The sequence below is a fragment of the Mustelus asterias genome, unplaced genomic scaffold (assembly GCF_964213995.1).
Source record: "Mustelus asterias unplaced genomic scaffold, sMusAst1.hap1.1 HAP1_SCAFFOLD_122, whole genome shotgun sequence".
Classification (NCBI taxonomy): Eukaryota; Metazoa; Chordata; class Chondrichthyes; order Carcharhiniformes; family Triakidae; genus Mustelus; species Mustelus asterias.
Window position 1 is genome coordinate 1 of NW_027590160.1, and position 26,042 is coordinate 26,042.

The 26,042-nt window shown below is 46.4% G+C and overlaps 2 protein-coding genes across 2 annotated transcripts; one reads left to right on the forward strand and one right to left on the reverse strand.

Annotated features, from left to right (window-relative positions):
* Positions 1-9: 9 nt before the first annotated feature.
* LOC144484637 (uncharacterized) lies at positions 10-3,843 on the forward strand. The gene is made up of 2 exons (XM_078203098.1): positions 10-58; positions 2,005-3,843. Exon 2 carries the CDS (start codon positions 2,366-2,368, stop codon positions 3,206-3,208), a length of 843 nt encoding a protein of 280 aa, XP_078059224.1. The 5' UTR covers positions 10-58; positions 2,005-2,365; the 3' UTR covers positions 3,209-3,843.
* A 7,628-nt stretch (positions 3,844-11,471) lies between these two features.
* On the reverse strand, positions 11,472-14,994 carry LOC144484638 (uncharacterized). Its single transcript, XM_078203099.1, has 2 exons — positions 14,881-14,994; positions 11,472-13,556 (listed from the first exon to the last, which is right to left on the reverse strand). The coding sequence occupies exon 2, from the start codon at positions 13,170-13,172 to the stop codon at positions 12,330-12,332; it is 843 nt and encodes a 280-aa protein (XP_078059225.1). The 5' UTR covers positions 13,173-13,556; positions 14,881-14,994; the 3' UTR covers positions 11,472-12,329.
* Between the last annotated feature and the right edge of the window lie 11,048 nt (positions 14,995-26,042).

The following is a 26,042-nucleotide window of genomic DNA, read 5'->3' on the forward strand; positions in this document are numbered from 1 at the left end:
TCTCTGAATGAAGATTGAGCTTCAGACAGGCTCAAACTTCCTTCTGTCTTCAACATCTGTGAGTAAAACACTTTCTTTTCTCACCCTTTCCATTTTGTTTCTCATTCTGGGGGAAATTGTTGACTTGCAGCAACTGATCACGAGAAATAGAAACAGGAGCGGCCACCAGGCCCTTGAAGCCTGTCCCGCCATTCAATCCGATCATAGCTGACTGATGCCGGTTTCAACTCCTTTACTGTGCCATTTCCCCATAGCCCTGTATTCCCCGATCTATCAAATATGTATCCCCCTCCACTTTAAATACTTCTAACGATCCAGCCTCCACCACCCTTTGGGGCGGGGAATTCCAGAGCTTCATCATCCTCTATGAGAAGAAATTCCTGCACACCTCAGTTTTAAATGACTGACCCTTTATTTTGTTTGAGACTCTCCCACTCGTGACAATATCTCACCATCTACCCTGTCAAGCCCCCTCAGGATCTGAAATGTTTCAATAACTCCCTTGTCTTCAAAACGTCAAGGAACACAGACCTTGACAATTTACTCCCTCTTGATAGGACAACCCTCCTATCCCAGGAATTAGCCTGGTGAATTTCCTTTGGACTATGTCCAATATTACTATATCCTTACTTAGGTAAGGGGATCAAAACTGTATGCATTATCCCAGGTGAGGCATCACCAACACACTGTACAGTTGCAACAAAACCTCCCTGTTTTTAAACTCCAACCCCTTTGCAATAAAAGCCAAAATGCCATTTTCCTCCTTAACTCGTGTGGGACCTGCCTGCTAGCTTTTTGTGATTCATGCACAAGAACACCAAGATCCCTCTGTACTTCACTCACCGGCAGCCTCTCTCCATTTAGATAATCTCCCTGTTGATTCCTCCTACTGAAATACATGACCTCACACTTCCCCACTTTAAACTCCATTTGCCAGGTTTAGAAGACAGAGGGGTGACTTTATTGCATCTTCCCCAACTCTCGACTTATCTTTCCCGGCCCTATCCCTGTAGCCCTACATTTTTACCCCACTAATCCACCTAATCTACATCTATTGGGACACAAAGGGGCAATTTAGCATGGCCAATCAATCTAACCCGCACATCTTTGGACTGTGGGAAGAACCTGGAGAACTCAGAAATCCACACAGACATGGAGAGAATGTGCATACTCCACACAGACTGTCACCCAAGGCTGGGATTGAACGCAGGTCCCTGGCACTGAGGCAGCAGTGCTAACCACTGTGCTGCCATGGCGCCATATCTAAATAAACTACAGATTTCTCGCGATCTACCCTCCTTCTTATATCCTCAAACAATTCAAGCAAATTTGTCAAACATAATTTATCTTTCTGAGAACCATGTTGACGAGGTTTGATTATATTCAGCTTTCCTAAATGATTAGCTATTTGCTCTTTGATTATTGACTCCAGCGTCTTGCCAATAATAGATGTTAAATTAACTGGCCTCTAGTTCCCTGCCTTCTGCCTTTCTCCCTTTTTGACCAAGGGAGTCACATTGGCTGACTGCCAATCTTCTGATACTCTCCCGGAATCTAGCAAGTTACAAAAAATTTCAACAAAATTCTCCACTATCTCTTCAGCAACCTCCATTAAAAAGCTGGCACGCAGTTCATTGGGTCCTGGTGATTTGTCCGCCCTTAGTCACTGAAGGGAAAGGAAGTGAGTCCAGTCTATATAATCCATACATTTTTGGTCCAGTCATATAGACATACATCTGTCTGGCAGCCTGCATGGAGATTTCCAGCTCTCTGTGTCCAGGACAGGAAGCAGTGAGCATGGATCTGTCAATCAGCACCTTCAGGAGAATATGGAGGGTGAATATTAGATACAGCAGAGTGAGAATGGAGGGAGAGTGTGTGGGATGGAGATTCACAGCTTTTGGGGAATGAGAGAGAAAAGAATGTTCCTTAGAAACTTGATTTGTCTGTTCGGAATTTCTATCCTGTGCTGACACTGATGACTTTTGTAAATTCCTTTTACAGCATATCAGAAGGTGAGAATTTACAGACAGAAATCTCAAACCAAACGTCACATCAACATCTGACAGAATCACCCAATTCATCGGGACCTCAATATCACTGACCTTTGAATCTAGAAGGGGAAATGTTTCTCTGTTCTGTCAGCTTCTGAAGATTTTAAGTAACTGTGTGACTGGAAAAGCACCAAGACACACACACACACACCTGAGTAAGAGTGCTCCAGTGCACTGAGTGTGGAAAGAGCTTTAACCAGTTACACAGCCTGAAAATACATCGCAGCATCCACAGCGGGGAGAGACTGTACCCATGGTCTGTGTGAGATTTAACTGATTGTTTAAACTACAGAGTCACAAGGACCCGAACCATGGGGAAACTGTGGAAATGTGGGGACTGTGGGAAGGGATACATGTGCCCATCTCGGCTGGAAATTCATCGACGCAGTCACACTGGGGAGAGGCCCTTCAGCTGCTGTGTGTGTGGAAAGGGATTCACTCAGTCATCCGAACTGCGGACACACCAACTAGTTCACACTGGGAAGAGGCCATTCACCTGCTCTGTGTGTAGGAAGGGATTCACTCAGTCATCCAGCCTGCAGAAACACCAGCGGGTTCACACTGGGAAGAAGCCATTCACCTGCTGCGTGTGTGGGAAGAGATTCAGTCAGTTATCCAACCAGCAGAGACACCAGCGAGTTCACACTGGGGAGAGACCATTCACCTGCCCTGTGTGTGGGAAGGGATTCCGTCAGTTATCCACCCTGCGGACACACCAGCGAGTTCACACTGGGGAGAGACCATTCACCTGCACTGTGTGTGGGAAGGGATTCACTCAATTATCCACCCTGCAGAAACATCAGCGAGTTCATACCGGAGAGAGGCCGTTCACCTGCTCTCAGCGTGAGAAAGGATTCACCAAGTCTTCCAGCCTGCAGACACACCAGCGAGTTCACACTGGGGAGAGACCATTCACCTGCTCTCAGTGTGGGAAGGGATTTATTGCCTCATCCAGTCTGCAGACACACCAGCGAGTTCACACCGGACAGAGGCCATTCACCTGCCCGAAGTGTGAGAAGGGATTCACTAACTCATCCAGCCTGCGGACACACCAGCGAGTTCACACTGGGGAGAGGCCGTTCACCTGCTCTCAGTGTGGGAAGGGATTCAGAGTTTCATCCCAGCTGCTGAGACACCAGCAAATTCACGAGTGATTCCAGGGGTTGGATTCTGCTGTTGTTGTTTCTGCTCTCAGTTACATCCAGGACTGCATTTTGTTCATTCTCACAGTTGGTCAATGGGGAGGGTCAGAGGGTTTCTTTCTGCTGGACTGGCCGGTCTCACGATTTTGCCTCCAGTGGCTGGTGCTCGGTAGTTAAGAGATATTTAGTTAGTATTTCTGTTTGAAAGCCCCCAAATGCTCATCCAATTTCCTTTGTAATTGTTTATTGTCTCCACTTCCTCCACCCTCGTAGGCAGCAAGTTCCAGGTCATTACCATTCGCTGCATCAAAATATTCTTCCTCACATCGCCCCCCTCCCCGCCCCTCCACCCCCCATCCCACATATCTGAACCAAAATCTGCACCCCCTTCGTCCTTGTCCCATCAGCTAATGGGAACAGCTTTTCTTTGTCCACCTTATCTAAACCTGTCCGAATCTTGTCCACCTCTATCAAATCTCCCCTCAACCTCCTTTGCTCCAAGGGGAACAACCCCAGCCTGACCTTGACAATAAAGAACAAACTAACAGAATGTGTTAATACCTGAAATTAAATAGGAATGTTTAATTTCTGTTTTAAAGATATTGTGATTATACTTTCCTGGACAATAAAGGAATTGGAATAACTCACCTTGGGTGTGGTTGAATGGAATATATCAATCTGGTATCCACCTACAGTCCAGTGAAAGTCTGGAATGTGTAGCTGGAAATCCCTCCCTAACAGCACTGTGGGTGTACTTACACCTCAGGCATTGTAGCAGTTCAGGAAGGCAGTGTTGGGGTTGACCACGGCCGAGGCAGCTACACACAGCCACATATTCTGTTATAATTGAAGGACTGCAGATTGAATGTGAGGCATTATGGGACTGGACTATCTTGACCACATTCCTGTGACTGCTCAGTTTCTGCAATCACGGACCATGAAAGCTGCTTAGCAGGGCCCTGATAGAGGACCTGGTGAGAATATTTACTCAGAATGAGTGAGAATTAAACTTATTCCAGGACTGGCTGGTGTTCAGCGGCTGAGATACTTGAATCTGTAAAAAGGGGGTCTGACCAATCAACAAACGATGATAGGTAGTTGGTTCAAAGCGTTTTCAGGCATTATTTAAATTATTTTATCATATATTTGTGACCTGATAGTCGGTGAAGTGACGGCATACTCCAAGTAGCAATGGACTGAAAAGCGGACCTCTGAGAGTAGATTCTAATAGTTATAATCTTACCCAAGCATGGCCAGTGAAAAATCAGAGCTCAATTGGGGACTGGACAGGTCTCTTACCTGCCATTTGGAAACTAAGAACAAGAAACATATTGATTAAAATGATAAGAGAATAGAGCCAATCTTTCGAGTCTGGATTACATTTCAGAAGAGCTCTTATGAAGGGTCATCCAGACTCGAAACATTGGCTCTATTCTCTCTCCACAGATGCTGTCAGACCTGCTGAGATTTTCCAGCATTTTCTGTTTTTGTTTCAGATTCCAGAATCTGCAGTATTTTACTTTTATGATAAAATGATTAGTTCTGATTGGAATCCCCACGACCCTCCCGCAAAACAGAGGGAGTGGTGGCAAAAGGAGATAAAGGATAAAAAGGAGATAAAGGGTTTAAAATCGGAGGTTTTTTTCATAACCGGAAGTAGGGCCAGGAGAGGCCAGGGGAAGTTTTTGGAGGGTTTAAAAGTGCACCAAAGTATACAGCGGGCAGCATCGTAGCGGGCAGCAGAGTGAGTGGGAAGTTGAGTGAGCTGTCAGGGCTTTGGCTCACAGGGCTTGGACGAGCAGGGGTGAGTTTTTGTTTCCTTACACTCTTATTAACTTTTCACGGTCTTACTTGACATAAAGTGTCCAGTATGAGTGTGAAACCAGTGTGCTGTTCCCAGTGTAGGATGTGGGAGGTCCTGGAGGCATCTGGCCTCCCGGACATCCACATCTGTGAGGGGTGTGTCGAGCTGCGGTTCCTGAGGGACCGTGTTAGGGAGCTGGAACTGCAGCTCGAGGATCTTAGGCTGATGAGGGAGAATGAGGAGGTGATAGACAAGAGCTATCATCAGGTGGTCACACCAGGGCCACGGGAGGAGGCCAAGTGGGTGACGGCCAGGAAGGGTAAGGCTAGGGTGGTTGAGAGCACCCCGGTGGATTTGCCCCTGCACAACAAGTACTCCTGCTTGAGTACTGCTGGGGGGGACAGCCCGCCTGGGGGAAGCAGCAGTGGCCGTGTCTCCGCAGTGGAGTCCAGCCCTGTAACTCAGAGGGCTAAGGAAAAGAGGAGGAAGGCGGTATTAATCGGGGACTCGATGGTGAAGGGGACAGACAGGCGTTTCTGCGGAGGTAGGCGGGATTCTCGCATGGTGGTCTGCCTCCCTGGGGCCGGGATCCAGGATGTCGCTCGTCGCGTCCCGGAAATCCTGAGGTGGGAGGGAGAGGAGCCTGAGGTAGCGGTACATATTGGTACCGCTGATGTGGGTAGGAAGGGAGAAGGGGTCATGAAAAAGGAGTACAGGGAATTAGGGAGACAGCTGAGAAAGAGGAAAGCAAAGGTAGTAATCTCAGGATTACTGCCTGTGCCACGGGAAGGTGAGGGCAGGAATGGAGTGAGGTGGAGGATGAATGTGTGGCTGAGGGACTGGTGCAGGGGGCAGGGATTCAGGTTCCTGGACCATTGGGACCTCTTTAGGGGCAGGGGTGATCTGTATACAAAAAACGGGTGGAACTTGAATCACACGGGGACCAATATCCTGGCCGGTAGGTTGGCTAAGGCTACTGGGGAGAATTTAAACTAGATAGGTTGGGGGGAGGGGAGCTAGAAGAGTTGACCAGGATCAAGGAACTAATTGATGGGGGGGAGGATGCAGGGGTAAGGGGAATTACAAAATTAATGGTAGAGGAGAGGGTGCAAGTGAATGAAGGCGGTAATTTAGAAAAGGGAGTAGAGGGAGAGGGTGTTCGCGACTCATCAAAGCGGGTCCAGATAAAAGCTGGAATAAGGACACTTTGCCTGAATGCACGAAGCATTCGGAACAAGGTAAATGAGTTGATGGTGCAAATCAGCACAAGTGGGTACGATCTAGTGGCCATTACAGAAACGTGGCTGAAAGGTGACCAGGACTGGGAGATGAATATCCAGGGGTATCAGGCGTTTAGGAAGAATAGACAGGAAGGAAAAGGTGGTGGGGTCGCGCTATTAATAAGAGATAATATCAGGGTAGTACTGAGGGATGACATAGGCTCTGAGGAACAAAACGTGGAATCATTATGGGTAGAGATGAGGAATAGTAGAGGGAGAAAGACACTAGTAGGTGTGGTATATAGGCCCCCAAATAATAATGTTGAGGTAGGGAGGGCTATAAACAAGCAGATAAGGGATGCGTGTAAAAACGGAACGGCAATAATCATGGGGGACTTCAACATGCACATTGACTGGCAGACTCAAGTCAGTAAGGGTGGAATGGAGGAAGAGTTCTTAGAATGCTGTCGGGATAGTTTCCTTGAACAGCATGTTACGGAACCGACGAGGGAACGAGCTATTTTGGATCTGGTATTGTGTAACGAGGTAGGTAGAATTAAGGATCTTATTGTGAAGGACCCTCTTGGGTCTAGTGACCACAATATGGTCGAATTTCTGATTCAGATGGAAGAGGAGAAAGTTTGGTCCCAAACCAGTGTCCTCTGTTTGAACAGAGGGAAATATGATAGGATGAGGGATGAATTGGCTAAGGTAGACTGGGAGAGCAGGCTGGCAGGTAGGATAGCTGAGGAACAGTGGAGGATTTTTAAGGAGATCCTTTTCAGTTCTCAGCAAAAATATATTCCAGCAAAAAACAAGGATTGTAAGAAAAGGGAGAACCAGCCGTGGACAACGAAGGAAATAAAGGAGAGTATTAAAATAAAAACAGCTGCGTACAGAGTGGCCAAAAATAGTGGAGAAACAAGTGATTGGGAAAAATTTAAGAAACAACAAAGAGAGACTAAGAAAGCGATAAAGAAAGGAAGGATAGACTATGAAGCTAGGCTAGCAATTAATATAAAAAATGATAGTAAAAGTTTTTATAAATATATAAAAAGGAATAGAGTGGCTAGAGTGAATGTTGGACCCTTGGAGGACGAGAGGGGGGAGTTAATAGTGGGAAATGAGGATATGGCTGAGTCTTTAAATAAGTTTTTTGTGTCGGTCTTCACGGTGGACGACACAAATAGTTTGCCAAATATTAACGATAGAGGGTTGGCAGCAGGAGAAATACTTAATACAATTAATGTTACCAGAGAGGCAGTGCTGGGTAGACTAATGGGACTGAAGGTGGACAAGTCCCCGGGTCCGGATGGAATGCATCCCAGGGTATTGAAAGAAACGTCAGAGGTAATAGAGGATGCGTTAGTGATTATTTATCAAAACTCGTTGCATTCTGGGGTAGTGCCGGTTGATTGGAAAACGGCTAATGTTACGCCGCTGTTTAAAAAAGGAAGGAGACAAAAGGCGGGTAACTATAGGCCGGTCAGCTTAACGTCTGTAGTAGGGAAAATGCTGGAATCCATTATTAAAGAGGAGATAGCAGGGCATCTGGATAGAAATGGTTCGATCAATCAGACGCAGCATGGATTCATGAGGGGAAAGTCGTGCTTGACGAACATGTTGGATTTTTATGAAGATGTGACTAGGGCGGTTGATGGAGGAGAACCGGTGGATGCGGTGTTTTTGGATTTCCAAAAGACGTTTGATAAGGTGCCCCATAAAAGGCTGCTGAAGAAGATTAGGGCACACGGAGTTGGGGGTAGTGTGTTAAAGTGGATTGGGGACTGGCTATCCGACAGGAAGCAAAGAGTCGGAATAAATGGGTGTTTTTCCGGTTGGAGGAAGGTAACTAGTGGCGTGCCGCAGGGATCGGTACTCGGGCCGCAACTGTTTACCATTTATATAGATGATCTGGAGGAGGGGACGGAGTGTAGGGTAACGAAGTTTGCAGACGACACAAAGATAAGTGGAAAAGTGAATCGTGTGGAGGACGGAGAAGATCTGCAGAGAGATTTGGACAGGCTGAGTGAGTGGGCGAGGATATGGCAAATGGAGTATAACGTTGAGAAATGCGAGGTTATACACTTTGGAGGAAATAATAACAAATGGGATTACTATCTCAATGGAAACAAATTAAAACATGCTACCGTGCAAAGGGACCTGGGGGTCCTTGTGCATGAGACGCAAAAGCCCAGTCTGCAGGTACAACAGGTGATCAAGAAGGCAAATGGGATGTTGGCCTATATTGCGAGGGGGATAGAATATAAAAGCAGGGATGTCTTGATGCACCTGTACAGGGCATTGGTGAGACCGCAGCTGGAATACTGTGTGCAGTATTGGTCCCCTTGTATGAGGAAGGATATATTGGCATTGGAGGGAGTGCAGAGAAGGTTCACCAGGTTGATACCGGAGATGAGGGGTTTGGATTATGAGGAGAGGCTGAGGAGATTGGGTTTGTACTTGTTGGAGTTTAGAAGGATGAGGGGGGATCTTATGGAGACTTATAAGATAATGCAGGGGCTGGATAGGGTGGAGGCGGAGAGATTCTTTCCACTTAGTAAGGAAGTTAAAACTAGAGGACACAGCCTCAAAATAAAGGGGGGTCGGTTTAAGACAGAGTTGAGGAGGAACTTCTTCTCCCAGAGGGTGGTGAATCTCTGGAATTCTCTGCCCACTGAGGTGGTGGAGGCTACCTCGCTGAATATGTTTAAAGCGCGGATGGATGGATTCCTGATCGGTAAGGGAATTAAGGGTTATGGGGATCAGGCGGGTAAGTGGTACTGATCCACGTCAGATCAGCCATGATCTTATTGAATGGCGGGGCAGGCTCGAGGGGCTAGATGGCCTACTCCTGCTCCTATTTCTTATGTTCTTATGTTCTTATAAGGATGATAAAGTCTGGGTTCTGATTCTCATGTAGAACTAACAAAACGAATGAATCAGTTTATAAAGAACAGAAGTGACCCATCCCTAACAAAAACTGATCAAATTAAAATAATTCGGTTGAGGAAGAAAACAAAAAGAATAATAGATGAAGTTTAAAATTAAGATTGTTTTGTTGTTAGAGATTTTTTAAATTATGTAAAGTGATGTAATTGTGTGCCAAGTTTTTTTCTGCTCACTCCCCACCCCTTTAGGTTCAGTAGAAAAGTTAATTTGTTTTTAAATCGCCCGGAAACTTATGTCTATTTTGCTTTATAATTGAGGATTTATGGGAACCAGTTAAATGTGGAAATTTTAAGCATAGCCACTAAGACCATATTTGCTTGCGGTGTGACCCCGAGTCAGGAACAGTTTCAGAGTCAACAACCTGTTCCTGAGAACATGGCAGAGGGTCATGCTGCTGTGGATGTTCACCAGGAAATGGTTCCAGCTTTGCCAGTTGACTCTGCTGTGGGAGTGGAAGAGGAATGTTTATGTACAGATTCTCAAACTACCTCTTCACCTCCCATTCCAGAAACACCATTACAAGATTTACCAGTGGTATTGTACAGGTCGCAATGCAACCACAAAGCTTCTGACAGACTTCCGTATTGTTAAAGACATTACTTTGTTGTATTTCTGTCCTGATGGGGGATTGAAATTTAAGGGGAGGAGAAGTGTTACAGAGTGTTCTTCTCAACCTCTCTCCCTTCTGAGCACGTGCGGACTTTGGGCGGGGTTTCAGTCTGCAAGTCCAGGCTGGTTCCAATGCTCCTGTTTCCTTTTGTTTGCCAATGATTTTTAAACTTTGTTATTTATTTATATAAAGAACATCCTGCTTTTAACAATGCATTTGCCGACCTTATCTGTGACTGAAGTTCCCACAATTGTAAAGCAGGAGATTAGTTAAATGGACAGCCTGAATTGAGAGACAATTAAAGAATAAATGATTCATTAATACAGTTGTTAGGCTGGAAATGTAAATTTGAACACAAAAGTTTATAACGTTTAGAATTATAAAGATATAAAGAATGTTTAAAATGCTGTGGGAATTATAAAATGTTCCCTTCTGAGGCCAACAGAATAGAAAAAAAACAGATAACAAGACTTGTTAGCGTGGTGCGGTGCCACAGTGGTTAGCACTGCTGCCTCACAGCGCCAGGGACCTGGGTTCAATTCCCGGCTTGGGTGACTATGCGGAGTCTGCACGTTCTCACCCGTGTCTGCGTGGGTTTCCTCTGGGTGCTCCAGTTTGTTCCCACAGTCCAAAGGACGTGCTGGTTAGGTGGATTGACGATGGTAAATTCTCCCTCAGTGAACCCGAACAGATGCCGGAGTGTTGCGACTAGGGGGATTTTCCCAATAACTTCATTGCAGTGTTAATGTCAGCCTACTTGTGACACTAATAAATAAACTTTAAAACATTGTTAACATTGACTGGAGGGAATGAATCAGCTCCTGTTCAAGATGTCTCAACATTGAATGACTGATGTTAACCAATTATTGGTCAACACTCAGGCTCCCCCAAGCTAAGAGATATCGGTTGAGAGAAAGAATTGTCTTAAAATTCAGACAATTTGTGCAACTAGCTAAAAACCAAACCAGTTTCATTATTGACAAGTTATAGACCAATTGGCTAATTCCCAACAATTGGCTGAGCTGGGCTTTCTACATTCTGAAAGTATAAAAAAGGGGATTCGAGAAACCAATTTGGCAGAAGTTTTTAAAAGTTCAAGGTTTTTTTAAGTTTATTTATTAGTGTCACACATTCACACTGCAATGAAGTTACTCTGAAAATCCCCTAGTCGCCACTCTGGCGCCTGTTCGGGTAAACTGAGGGAGAATTTAGCATGCTCAATGTACCTAACCAGCAAGTCCTTCGGTCTGTGGGAGAAAACCCACACAGACAGGGGGAATATACAGACTCTGCACAGACAGTGACCGAAGGCAGAACTCAAACCTGGGTCTCTGGCGCTGTGAGGCAGCAGTGCGAACCACTGTGTCCTACAGAGAGGTGTTGGGAGCTGTTGATTTTACAAGTTATCCGTGTTTTCAGTGCCACCACTTCATGTACTGGTCTGAGAGGGATGGAGAGAAGTTAAAGTTAAGCTTTCTCCTTTACTGTTGATCGATACTTTGCTTTTTTAAATCTTTCTGACTTGTTACATTTTTAATGGTGAATAAACTTTCTGAATTCACCATTGAAAGTGTTCTTTCTTGCCATATGGTTGAGTCACTGGAACCTGGGTGAGTTATGATTAGGGAGGTTGTTGTAAACAAGTGAACCCCATAAATCTTAGTTCAAACAAATCAAAATTCTTACATATGGAATGCAATCCTTTATTCTGAGAGAAATTGAACATTGAAGTAAAGACGTTATGCTTCAGTTATACAGGGCGTTGCTGGAACTGCATCTTGAATAGGGGCTGCAGTTTTTGTCTCCTATTAAACAAAGGATTGGAGAATCCCTACAGTACAGACAGAGGCCGTTCTGTCCATCGAGTCTGTACCAAACACCATCCCACCCAGGCCCTATTCCCATAACCACATGCATTTACTCCAGCCAGTCCGCCTGACACTAAAGGTCAATTTAACACGGCCAAATCAACCTAACCCACACATCTTTGGACTGTGGGAGGAAACCGGAGCACCCGGAGGAAACCCACGCAGACACAGGGAGAATGTGCAAACTCCACACAGACAGTGACCCAGGCTGGAATTGAACCTGGGTCCCTGGCGTTGTGAGGCAGCAGTGCTAACCACTGTGCTGCCCCATTTTATAAATACCATGGAAACAGTTCAGAGGAGATTTACTAGATTGATTCCCAATCCAGTAGTGTGAAATATTAACACTGTTTCTCTCTCCACAGATGCTGCCAGACCTAATGCATTTTTGCAGTCCTTTCTGTATTTATTTTAGATCTCCCTGTAGTGGTAGGAAAAACACTATTTACTATCCAGGATAAAATAAATGTCCTTCATCAGCTTTTGTGGATCATTTCAGTGGCAATGTGCTCTCCCAGGCTCAAAGAGCATCAGCCCACTGGAAGCAAAGTCGTGAGACCGGCCAGTCCAGCAGAAAGAAACCCTCCGACCCTCCCACTTCACCAACTGTCAGAATGAACATGGTTCAGTCCTGGATGTGATTAACAGCAGCAATAACAGCAGAATTCAACCCCTGTCATCACTTGTGAACTCGTTGGTGTCTCCGCAGGCTGGATGACTGAGTGAATCCCTTCCCACACAAACAGCAGGTGAATGGTCTCCCCCCAGTGTGAACTCGCTGGTGCTCCCGCAGGCTGGATGACGTTCTAAATCTCTTTGTGCAGTGAGAGCAGCTGAACGGTCTCTCCTCAGTGTGAATGCGCTGGTGGATAACCAGATCCCGAGAACTTTTGAAACCACTGCCACAGTCAGAGCATTTAAAGGGTCTCTCCTGAATGTGAGTGAGATTGTGACTCAGCAGGCTGGAGGAATGAGTGAATCCCTTCCCACACACAGAGCAGGTGAACGGTCTCTCCCTGGTGTGAATTCGCTGGTGCTCCCGCAGGTGGGATGATGTTCTAAATGTCTTTGTGCAGTGAGAGCAGCTGAACGGTCTCTCCCCAGTGTGAATCCGCTGGTGGATCATCAGTTCCCGAGAGCTTTTGAAACCATTTCCACAGTCAGAGCATTTAAAGGGTTTCTCATTGGTGTGAGTGACTTTGTGTTTTGACAGGTTGGATAACTGCATAAATCCTTTCCCACACACCAAGCAGATGAATGGTCTCTCTCCAGTGTGAACGCGCTGGTGTCTCTGCAGATCAGGTAAATGAGCGAATCCGTTCCCACACTCAAAGCAGATGAACGCTCTTTCTCCAGTGTGAACCAGCCGATGTCGCTGCAGATGATATAACCGAGTGAATCCCTTCCCGCACACAGAACAGGTGTGCGGCTTCTCTCCAGTGTGAACACGTCGATGAATTTGCAGCTCAGAGGGGGTTTTGCAACCCTTTCCACAGTCCCCACATTTCCACGGTTTCTCCATGTTGCAGGTGTCCTTGTGTTGCTCCAGGTTTGACCATCAGTTGAAGTCTCACACAGAACAAGATTATAGTGCCCTGCTGCGATGGTGCAATATTTTTTCAGGCTGTGTAACTGGGAGGCTCTTTCCACAGTCACTGCATGGGAAAATCTCAGTTGATTTTGTGTGTGTGTGTGTGTGTGTGTGTGTGTGTGTGTGTGAGTGAGTCCTGTTCCAGTCACACTGATGTTTAAAGACTGCTAAAGCCGACAGAACAGAGAAACATTTTTCCTTCTGGATACAAAGACCCAAGATATTCAGGTCCCGATGAATTGAGTGACTCTGTCAGATGTTGATGTGATGTTTGGTTTGAGATTTCTGTCTGTAAAATCCTCAACTTCTGATATCCTGTAAAAGGAGTTTACAAAGGTTATCACTGTCAGTACAGGATAGAAATTCAGAACAGACAATTCGAGTTTCCATGGAACATTATTTCCACTCTCATTCCCCAAGAGCTGCAAATCTCCATCCCACACACTCTCCCTCCATTCTCACTCTGCTGTATCTAATATTCACCCTCCCAATTCTCCTGTAGGTGCTGATTGACAGATCCATGCTCACTGCTTCCTGTCCTGGACAGAGAGAGCTGGAAATCTCCATGCAGGCTGCCAGACAGATATATGTCTATCTGACTGGACTAACAATGTGTGGAACATATCGACTGGATTCACTTCCTTTCCCTTCAGTTGCTGCAAGTCCCCAATTTCCCCCAGAATGAGAAAAGAAATGGAAAGGGGGAGAAAATAAAGTGTTTTACTCACAGATGTTGGCCTCTTTTAAGGCCAAACCAAATAAACAAACTCAAGTTAAATCAGGACAAAGTAAAAGGGGCAGCTCCCCAAAAGGAGGGGGAACAGCCCGAACAAAAATCAAAGTACAAAGGAAACTTAAAAACATCAAATCAAAGTGTGATTATTAGGGTCGATAACGCACCCCAACACCTGCAGTGCCCAACGGGGGCGGAAGGCGTCAACCGCGCCCGTGGACACCACATGCTCCCTCTCCAGTGACACCTGGCCACGAACGTAGCCGCAGTAGAGGGGCAGACAGTGAGGGTGGACGGCCTCCTCGATCGCCCGCTGCCTGGACCGATAAATGGCACGCTTCGCCAGGCCCAGGAGCAGGTTCACGAGGAAGTCGCCATCCTGACCCACCCCTCTCTGCGTGGGTTTCCTCCAGGTGGTCCGGTTTCCTCCCACGGTCCAAAGATGTGCGGGTTAAGTTGATTGGCCATGCTAAAACAAATTGCCACTTAGTGTCCTGGGATGCATAAATTCGAAGGATTAGCGGGTAAAATATGTAGAGATATGGGGGTAGGGCCTGGGTGGGATTGTGGTCGGTGCAGACTCGATGGGCCGAATGGCCTCTTTCTGTGCTGTAGGGTTTCTATGATTCTATTGTCCCTCTGAAGACAGAGGTTCTGAACCAGCCCCTGAAACCACGCCCATTGTGACCCGCCACCGACAGCAGCGCATGCGCTCTCCTTCCCCGCTGAAACAAGATGGCGGACGATAACCGGGGCCTGTTCCCGGGATAAAAGCCTGGGAGCTGTAAACCCGGGACCTGCAGGGTCTATTCGGGCCGTGCGGCCTACAGCGGGTGTTTGTGAAGTCATAGCTCCCTCCCTGCCCCGACTCCCAGCGACATTTCTCCCGCAGCCCCACCGACTCACCTGCTGAAAAAAGCATCTCTTCGCACTCATAGGGCTCCGGGCAAAGTGACACTGCGCACGCTCCAGATAAAGCACCGCGCCTGCGCAATAGGCTCCTGGGGAATGAATAGGACACTTTCACACCCGCAGCGGCACCTGGGAATTAATGGCGTCATTGTCAATCAAAGACAATAATAGAAAATTATCTTGTGCAATTAAGATCAATTAATTTTTAAAAATGCATTCCTCGGAATTTGTGCGCTGCCATTCTCTATTTCTAAAATTGATTTAAACCAGTGCTCTCCTGTGGGAATACCCCAAATTTTAAAAACTTTTCCCACTGGTTTCCTCTCCTCTCTCTGCTCTCCTGAAGGTGCTCATACTGGTTGGGTAAATCCCACAGAGACAGGTTTCTTTCACTTTCTTTCTCCTGATGCTGAATATTCTGTTTTATGGAATGATACATCACAGATGGAAACCACTTGGCACATCCTGCCCAGTCGGGCTGTCTTTAAGATCTGTCCAATTAATCCCACAGCCCTGCTGGCAGAGTGAGAACAACATCTATTTATACTGCAGAAATGCAGGAGGTGAATGGAAAATGTTTTCCAGTTGCATACCTCTCAGACACACTCACCCCTCGAAAGATAAATTGGCCTGTGTACAAAGAAGAAAGAAAATTACAGCACAGGAACAGGCCCTTCGGCCCTCCAAGCCTGCACCGACCATACTGCCCGACTGAACTGAAACCCCCAACTCTTCCGGGGATCATATCGCTCTATTCCCATCCTCGTCATGTACTTGTCAAGTCGCCTCTTAAAAGTCACTACCGTATCCGCTTCCACTACCTCTCCCGGCAACGCGTTCCGGGCACCCACTACTCTGTGTAAAAAAACTTGCCTCGTACATCTCCTTTAAACATTGCCCTCGCACCTTCAACCTATGCCCCCTAATAATTGATTCTTCCACCCTGACTATCCACTCTGTCCATGCCCCTCATAATCTTGTAGACTTCCATCAGGTCTCGCCTCAGCCTCCATCGCTCCAGTGAGAACAAACCAAGTTTCTCCAACCTCTCCTCATAGCTAATGCCCTCCATACCAGGCAACATCCTGGTAAATCTTTTTTCTACCCTCTCCAAAGCCTCCATATCTTTCTGGTAGTGTAGCGACCAGAATTGAACACTAGATTCCAAGTGCGGCCTACCTATGGTTCTATATAGCTGCAACATGACTTGCCAATTTTTAAACTCAATGCCCCAGCCGATGAAGGTAAGCATGCCATATGCCTTCTTGACGACCTTCTCCACCTGCATTGCCACTTTCAGTAATCTGTGTACCTGTACACCCAGATCCCTTTGCCTATCAATATTGTTAAAGGTTCTGCCATTTACTTTATATTTCCTATCTGTATTAGACCTTCCAAACTGCATTACCTCACATTTGTCCGGATTAAACTCCATCTGCCATCTTTCCACCCAAGTCTCCAACTGGTCTATGTCCTGCTGTATCCTCTGATGGTCCTCATCGCTATCCGCAAATCCACCAACGTTTGTGTCGTCCGCAAACTTACCTATCAATCCAGTTACATTTTCCTCCAAATCATTTATATATATTATATATATCCTGTGTGAATTCGCTGTTGTGTCCAAAGACTGGATGGCCCAGCAAAATCCTTCCCACACAAGGAGCAGGTGAACAATCTCTCCCCAGTGTGAACTCGCTGATGTGCACTGAGTTGGATGAACATGAGAACCCCTTTCCACAGGTGGAGCAGCTGAACGGCATCTCCTCAGTGTGAATTTGCTGGTGTAACAGCAGGTGGGATGAGATAGTGAATCCTTTCCCAAACACAGAACAGATGGCCTCTCTCCAGTGTGACTGTGTCTATGGTTTTCCAGCAAGTATGGATAATTGAATCCTTTATCACAATCATCACATTTCCATGGTTTCTCCATTTTCCCAGCCCCAATGTGACCATGTCGATGGGTTTCCAACCGGGTGGATAATTGAATCCTTTACCACAATCCTCACATTTCCACGGTTTGTCCATGGTGCTGGTGTTCTTCTGTCTCTCCAGGTTGGATGATTAGTTGAAGCCTCATCCACATACAGACCATGGTGTGATGTTTTTCTGGCGATGTAACTGGTTAAAGCTTTATCCACTGTCAGGTCACTGGAGCACTCTCACTTGGGTGTATGTGTGTGTCTCAGTTCTTTTTCTGTCACGTTGAATTTTGAAATTTTCTTCCACTGACAATACAGGGAATGATTTATCCCTCCACTGTCAAAAGCAATCATATTTAGGTCATGATGAATCGAATGGCTCTGTCAGACTTTGATGTGAAGTTTAGTTTGAGTTTCCTGTCTGTGAATCCTCCTCTTCTAGTTCCCTGCAAAAAGAGTTTTAAAAAACTGCTTCAGAACTGACAATTTCAGTTTCCACAAAACATTTCTCTGTCTCATTTATCTTGAGCTGTAATCCCCATCCCACACACTCTCTCTTGTCCCTGAGCTGAAATCAAACTCATTGCCCCATCTCCACTCTGAGCCCAGCTCCCTCTTCCTCCAGCTGGATTCAGTCCTCCAGACCATGTGCAGATTGAGAGTACAATCAAGGAGTCAATTATTTTCCTTCCAAGTCAGGGGACGTGCAGCCCCTCTGACTCTATTGTTACCACAATAGGCACATGTGCTCTGCTCACCAATGAAACACCACGGTGACCATTAACATGAGCCGGTTCCTGGGAAAGGCTCCATTTTATTTGTGCCACAACACCAGGGGAATTACCTCCTGCACAGGCACAAAGGTATCATCAGTCACAGAAAATAATTGCAGCTGGTCTCAAACCTCATTTTACCATTTGCTCCCAGACATTCCCAATTGAATTTTGAAATGCAAACTGAAATCTGCAATTATGGGGTAAATTAAAACACATTTTAATGGTCATTTTCAGAATGACTATTCCCGAGAATTAAGTCCCAAGTCAGTAAATTAAAATTCTCATCAGCAATGTAGGCGGCACAGTGGTTAGCACTGCTGCCTCAGAGCTCCAGGGACCTGGGTTCAATTCCCAACTTGGGTCACTGTCCGTGTGGAGTCTGCCCATTCTCCCCATGTCTGTGTGGGTTTTCTCCAGATGCTCCAGTTTCCTCCTATCGTCCAAAGATATGCCAGTTAGGTGCATTGGCCACACTAAATTGCCCCTTAGTGTCCTGGGATGAGTAGGTTAGAGGGATTGGCAGGTTACATTTGTGGGAATAGAGCATAGGTGTGATTGTTGTCGGTGCAGACTCGATGGGCTCAATATCCTCCTCCAGCCCTGTAGGGATTCTATGAAATACATTGGGAGAATTGCTGTTTTAATGGGTATTTTCACAAGTGCTATAAAATGATTTTTCAAAACAAATTAATATTTTCTTCAACAGATGATTAATAAATAAAAAGTATTTAATAAAACAACCACCCAGTGTGGGGTTCAGGATTCTAACCCACGGTTTCTGAGCTCCAGGAACCACTAACTGAACCAGCCGGGAATGGTCTCCACAAAACTTCCCCAACTCCCTCCCGGGAAAAAGCTGCAAACCCGGGAGCTGCAGCTTTTTACTGGGGGTGTTGGGGCCTCCAGCGGGTGTTTGTGAATCCTCCCCGCCCACCTCCCAGGGTTTCCTTCCTTCCCAGAGATCAGAGTCCTCATTGATTTGAGGCCAAAGTGTAACCTCTTATTTATTGTCCCCCTCCCCCATCCTCTGATGTGAACCATCCTCCAATGGCTGAGCCAGGATGGGGCCGTTAACCTGGGCCTGTTCCCGGGAGGGAGGGAGGGAGAAGCCCCGCAGCTGCAAACCAGGGAGCTGACAATGATTCTGAAGGGTTTGCGGATCCACAAAGTGTTTCCAAATCCTCCCAGCCACCGCCTAACGCTGACTCCGCTTCTCCGGGACAAACAAGCGCCAAGGACAGCAGTGACACTGCGCATGCTCCACATCACAATGCCCGGGGACTGATTGACGGCAGCTCGGACCAATAGGAAGAGGGGGCGGGGCTGGAGGACCGAGCGGGAGCGGCTGGTCCTCCAACCAATCGGAGTGAATGGGGGGCGCGACCTGAAGCATGCGCAGTGCCGGTAATGGCGACGGATGGATGGTTTTGACTCGGAACCGAGATCAATACGAGGTAGAGGGCGGCGTGCGGGGAATGATAAATGTGGCGGGTGGGTGGAGAGACTTTGTAAACATGTTGTTCAAACCCAAACCCCGGAAATGAACTTCCCGGTTCCCCCCCTTTGTACCCAATGGAGCGGCAGCTTGTAGTGTTAGACCCGGGCTGACTGCCGCCATTGAGGCTGCATGTGGGAGGCCGGCAGGGATTGTGATCGGAGAGTGAAGCCCTGACGTCACAATGGAATGGGTGAGGGTGTGACATCACAATGGAATGGGTGAGAGTGTGACATCACAATGGAATGGGTGAGAGTGTGACGTCACAATGGAATGGGTGGGAGTGTGACGTCACAATGGAATGGGTCGGAGTGTGAGGTCACAATGGAATGGGAAAAGATATTGACTATCTCGCTGATCTATGCCCCTCATTATTTTATAGACCTCTATAAGGTCACTACAAAGCCTCCTACGCTCCAGAGAAAAAAGTCGCAGTCTATCCAGCCTTATAACTCAAACCATCAAGTCCCAGTAGCATCCTAGTAAATCTTTTCTGCACGTTTTCTTGTTTAATAATATCCTTTCTACAATAGGGTGACCAGAACTGGACACAGTATTCCAAGTGTGGCCTTACCAATGTCTTTTACAACTTCAACAAGACGTCCCAACTCCTGTATTCAATGTTCTGACCAATGAAACCAAGCATGCTGAATGCCTTCTTCACCATTCTGTCCACCTGTGACTCCGTTTTCAAGGAGCTATGAACCTGTACTCCTGGATCTCTTTATTCTATAGCTCTCTTCAAGTCCCACCATTAACTGAGTAAGTCCTGCCCTGGTTCGATCCACCAAAATGCATCACCTTGCATTTATCTAAATTTAACTCCATCTACCATTCATCAACCCACTGGCCCAATTGACCAGGATCCTGTTGCAATCCTAGATAACCTTCACTGTCCAATATGCCACCAATCTTGGTGTCATCTGCAAAATTAATAACAATGCCTCCTATATTCCCATCCAAATCATGAATATAAATGGCAAATAACAGAGGGCCCAGCACCGATCCGTGAGGCACACTGCTGGTCACAAGCCTCCAGTTTGAAAAACAACCCTCCACAACCACCCTCTATCTTCTGTCATCAAGCCCATTTTGTATCCATTTGGCTACCGTACCCTGGCTCCTGTGAGATTTAACCTTCTGCGACAACCTACCATGTGGTACCTTGTCAAAGGCCTTGCTAAAGTCCATGTAGACAACATCAACTGCACTGCCCTCATCTACCTTCTTGGTTACCCCTTCAAAAATATAATATCAAGGGTAAGACTCTTAGCAGTGTAGAGGATCAGAAGGACCTTGGGGTCCGGGTCCATAGGACTCTTAAATCGGCCTCGCAGGTAGAGGAGGTGGTTAAGAAGGCGTATGGTGTGCTGGCCTTCATCAATCGAGGGATTGAGTTTAGGAGTTGGGAGATAATGATGCAGCTTCATAAGACCCTCGTCAGACCCCACTTGGAGGACTGTGCTCAGTTCTGGTCACCTCATTACAGGAGGGATGTGTAAATGATTGCAAGGGTGCAGAGAAGATTTACAAGGATGTTGCCTGGATTGGTTGGCATGCCTTATGAGGATAGGTTGAGGGAGCTCGGTCTTTTCTCCTTGGAGAGTCGAAGGATGAGAGGTGACCTGATCGAGGTGTACAAGATGTTGAGAGGTATAGATCGAGTGGATTCTCGGAGGCTTTTTCCCAGGGCTGAAATGGCTGCTATGAGAGGATACAGGTTTAAGGTCCTGGGGAGTAGCTACAGAGGAGATGTCAGGGGTAAGTTCTTCACTCAGAGGGTGATGGGTAGTGGAATCGGCTGCCGTCAGGGTGGTGGAGGCAAACTCGATAGGGTCTTTTAAGAGACTTCTGGATGAGTACATGGGACTTAATAGGATTGAGGGTTATAGGTAAGCCTATATATAAGCCTAGGTAGGTAGGGACATGACCGGCGCAACTTGTGGGCCGAAGGGCCTGTTTGTGCTGTATTTTTTTCTATGTTCTAAGTTCTAAAAAACTCAATCAAATTTGTGAGACATGATTTTCCACTCACAAAGCCATGCTGTCCCTAATCAGTCCTTGCGTCTCTAAATGCCTGTAGATCCTGTCTCTCAAAATTCCTTCAAGCAACTCAGCCACTACAGATGTGAGGCTCACCCACCGGCCTGTAGTTCCCAGGCTTTTCCCTGCAGCCCTTCTCAAACAAAGGCACAACATTTGCCACCGTCCAATCTTCAGGCACCTCACCTGTGACTATCGATGATTCAAATATCTCTGCTAGGGGACCCACAATTTCCTCCCTAGCCTCCCACAATGTCCTGGGATCCACTTCATCAGGTCCCGGGGATTTATCTACCTTGATGCACTTTAAGACTTCCAGCACCTCCTTCTCTGTTACATGTGCACTCCTGAAGACATCACTATTTATTTCCTCAAGTTCCCTAACATCCATGCTTTTCTCAACAAAGGATTCCTCAAAGGATTGTGAATGAAGCCCAGTCCATCACCCAAACCTGCCTCCCATCCATTGACTCTGTGTACACATCCGGGTGCCTCGGAAAAGCAGCCAGCATAATCAACCCTCGCACCCCGGACATTCACGCTTCCACCTATTTCCTTTGGGAAATGAAACAAAAGTCTGAGCTCACGTACCAACCAACTCAAGAACAGCTTCTTCCCTGTTGCCATCAGACTTTTGAATGGACCTACCCCGCACTAAGTTGATCTTTCTGTCCACCTTAGCTATGACTGTAACACTACATCCTGCACTCTCTCCTTTCCTTCTCTATGAACTGTATGCCTTGTCTTGATAGTGTGCAAGAAACAATTCTTTTCACTGTATACTAGTACATGTGACAATAATAAATCAAATCAAGTGCATCCTCTGATCTTGTGGGAGTTTGGGGAAGAAATTGCAGAGGCTCTTGCAGAAATATTTGCTTCATCCCTTTCCACTGGTGAAGTTCTGGAAGACTAGAGTGTGGCTAATGTTATTCCATTGTTGGAGAAGGGTTGCAAAGAGAAGCCTGGTAATTACAGGCCGGTGAACCTGACAACAGTGGCGGGTAAGTTACTGGAGAGGATTTGGCCAACCTTTGGGTAATCAAGGTCTGGTTAGGGAGAGTTGTCAGAGATCCTGGGTACCAGCAACTTTAAGCATTCTTAGTCAACTTGAGTACAAACAGCACTGGACACCAGGCATAATCCAATGTGGGCCCTTTAATAACTTGTGCACAAGGAGAAACCCTGTGCAGCTGTCCCGCAAGTGGTTCTGATGTTACAGAAAAATAACTTGGCAATAATAGTCAATTACAGCAAATCAGAAACCAGGAATGTTTCTAATCCTTCATTGACGGACATATTCGCCAATTAAATCCTAGCTTTTCGCCCTTTCGCGTTCAAAATTGACTTCTGCTAATCTTTTATTTGCATAGCATATCCCCATATCTCGCCTTTGGTATTTGTTATGGAGAAATCTGGTCTTGCTCACCCTCTGGTGAAGGCCGAAAAGCAGAATGTTCTGGGGCCTACGTAGGTGAAGATTAGCCTGTTCATGCTGAAATAGCAGACACTGACTCCTTTGAAGGTCTGCAAGCCGATAAACATTTTCACTCGCTGTTAAAGAGAAGGCAGGAAACTTTAATCTGAGCATTTCCACATAGTCAGCACTGCTTCGTGCATGTGTTAGAGTGGGCCAAGGCTGAGGCAGCTGTCGTATATATATTTATAGAGTGAGAATAGACTAACATTTCGAGTCTGGATGACCCTTTGTCAGAACTCTGATGAAGGGTCATCCAGACTTTAAACGTTGGCTCTATTCTCTCTCCACAGATGCTGTCAGACCTGCTGACATTTTCCAGCATTTTCTGTTTTTGTTTCAGATTCCAGCATCCGCAATATTTTGCTTTTATATATATTTATATATCCAAATGTGCTATGTTAACAAAATGGGCAGTTACTAACCGAAATATAAAGCATCATGTGATTTAGCTGACTTGACCATATTCCTATAGTTATTCAGTCATTAAAGACACAGTCATGGAGCATTAAACTTGCCTCGCAGGGCCCCTCGTATCAACACACAGGCAGCTGCTTTGTGAGACTGCGAGCAGCACAGACAAGTCAGAGATAAGAGTGTCCTGAGAAGAGAGATTCATTGTGAAGGCTCAGGGACAGTTGATAAGATGTATTAATTCTATGATTCTCATGAACATTTTTTCCCCTCTCATTCCCAAAAGCTGTAAATCTCCATCCCACACACTCTCCCTCCATTCTCACTCTGCTGTATCTAATATTCACCCTCCCAATTCTCCTGAAGGTGCTGATTGAGGCTGATTGACAGATCCATGCTCACTGCTTCCTGTCCACGACTCAGAAATCATAATAGGAGCTGCAGTTGGCCATTCAGCCCATTGAACTGCCTCAACCATTCATTGAGAATTGGCTGATCTACCGCAGCATCATTTCCCACGCTATCCACCAGATAGAGAGAGAATAGAGCCAATGTTCTGAGTCTGGAGAGAGGAAAGAATGTTCCATAGAAACTAGAATTGTGTGTTCTGAATTTCTATCCTGCACTGACACTGATGACTTCTGTAAACTTGTTTTACAGGATATTGAAAGAGGAATCACAGGCTGAAATCTCAAACGTCACATCTAGATCTGACAGAGTCATATTCCTTGGGACCTGAATATCATCGGCCTTTGTATCTTGAAGGAGAAATTGTTGTCTGGTCTGTCAGTTTGAAAAGATTTCAAACATTAGTGTGACTGGAAAAGCACCAACACACGGCCACACTCGAGTGAGAGTCTTCCAGTTCACAGACTCAAGAGCTTTAACCAGTTACATAGCCTGAATAAATATCACACCATTCACAGCGGGGAGAGACTGGACACGTGTTCTGTGTGTGGACGAGGCTTCAACTGATTGTCCACCCAAGAGAGAGGCAAGGACACCTGCACCATGGAGAAACCATGGAAATGTGCGGACTGTGGGAAGGGATACGGAGCCCCTTCAGAGCTGGAAGTTCATCGGCGCAGCCACACTGGGGAGAAGCCATTCACCTGCTCTCAGTGTGAGAAGGGATTCAGTCAGTTATCCAACCTGCAGAGACACCAGCGAGTTCACACTGGGGAGAGACTGTTCACCTGCTCTCAGTGTGGGAAGGGATTCACTAATTTATCCACCCTGCGTAGACACCAGCGAGTTCACACTGGGGAGAGGCCGTTCACCTGCTCTCAGTGTGGGAAGGGGTTCAGTCAATTATCTGACCTGCAGATACACCAGCGAGTTCACACTGGGGAGAGGCCGTTCACCTGCTCTCAGTGTGGGAAGGGATTCAAAGTTTCATCCCGGCTGCTGAGACACCAGCGAGTTCACACTGGGGAGAGACCGTTCTCCTGCTCTGTGTGTGAGAAGATATTCAGTCTTTTATCCCAGCTGCTGAGACACCAAAAAGTTCACGAGTGATTCCAGGGGTTGGATTCTGCTGTTATTGTTTCTGCTCTCAATTACATCCAGGACTGCATTTTGTTCATTCTCACAGTTGGTCAATGGGGAGGGTCAGAGGGTTTCTTTCTGCTGGACTGGCCGGTCTCATGACTTTGTCTCCAGTGGGCTGATGCTCTTTGAGTCTTGTTGCGAATACCTGGTTTCAGATTTCACACGGATCACAGAGTGACAGGGTGTTAGGAAGTTCAGAGTCACTATTTCTGTTTGAAACCTCCCAATGCCCATCCAATTTCCTTTGTAATTGTTTATTGTCTCCACTTCCTCCACCCTCGTAGGCAGCGAGTTCCAGGTCATTACCATTCGCTGCATCAAAATATTCTTCCTCACATCCCTCCTGCATCTCTGACCCAAAACCATAAATCTGTGTCCCCCTCGTCCTTGTCCGTCAGCTAATGGGAACAGCTTTTCTTTGTCCACCTTATCTAAACCTGTCAGAATCTTGTCCACCTCTATCAAATCTCCCCTCAACCTCCTTTTCTCCAAGAGGAACAACCCCCAGCCTGACATTGACAATAAAGAACAAACTAACAGAATATGTTAATACCTGAAATCAAATGGGAATGTTTAATTTCTGTTTTAAAGAAATCATGAATATATTGTCCCGTACAATAAAGGGATTTGAATAACTCAGCTTGGGTGCAGTTGAATGAAATGTATCAATCTCGTATCCACCCACAGTCTAGAGGAAGTGTGGAATGTGTAGCTGGAAATCCCTCCCTAACAGTACTGTGGGTGTACTTACACCTCAGGCATTGTAGCAGTTCAGGAAGGCAGTGTTGGTGCTGATCGTGGCCGAGGCAGCTACAGACAGCCACATATCCTGTTATAACTGAAGGACTGCAGATTAAATGCGAGGCATTGTGGGACATGACTATCTTGACCACATTCCTGTGACTGCTCAGTTTCTGCAATCATGAACCATTAAAGCTGCTTAGCAGGGCTCTGAAAGAGGACCTGGTGAGAATATTTACTCATAATGAGTTAGAATTAAACTTATCCCAGGACCGGCTGGTGTTCAGTGGCTGAGATTCCTGAATGTGTAAAAAGGGGGTCTGATCAATCAACAAACAGTGGTAGGTAGTTAGTTAAGAAGCGTTCTCATGCATTATTTGAATTATTTTATCATAAATTTGTGATCAGAACTGTGAGGGACTTGTAACCCAATAGTTGTTGAATTGACGGTAAACTCCAAGTAGCACTGGACTGAAAAGGGGGTCTGACCAAGAAGTGAAGTGATCTCAAGGCATTGTTTAAATTACATCATCATTGGCCAACTTCCCCTTTGTGACGTCACAGTGGAGCCATCCTTGAATCAGCCAATGGGAATCACTGTGCTCCGCGGTGACGTCTCCGGGTTCCAGTGAGCAGGCCCGGGCGCGTGGACCCGGGAGCCCCGCCCCCACCCATTGTTCCCCTCCCCCTGCACCACATCGAGCCACGGTTTCCAGGCAACCGGCTGGCGGCTCCGGCCA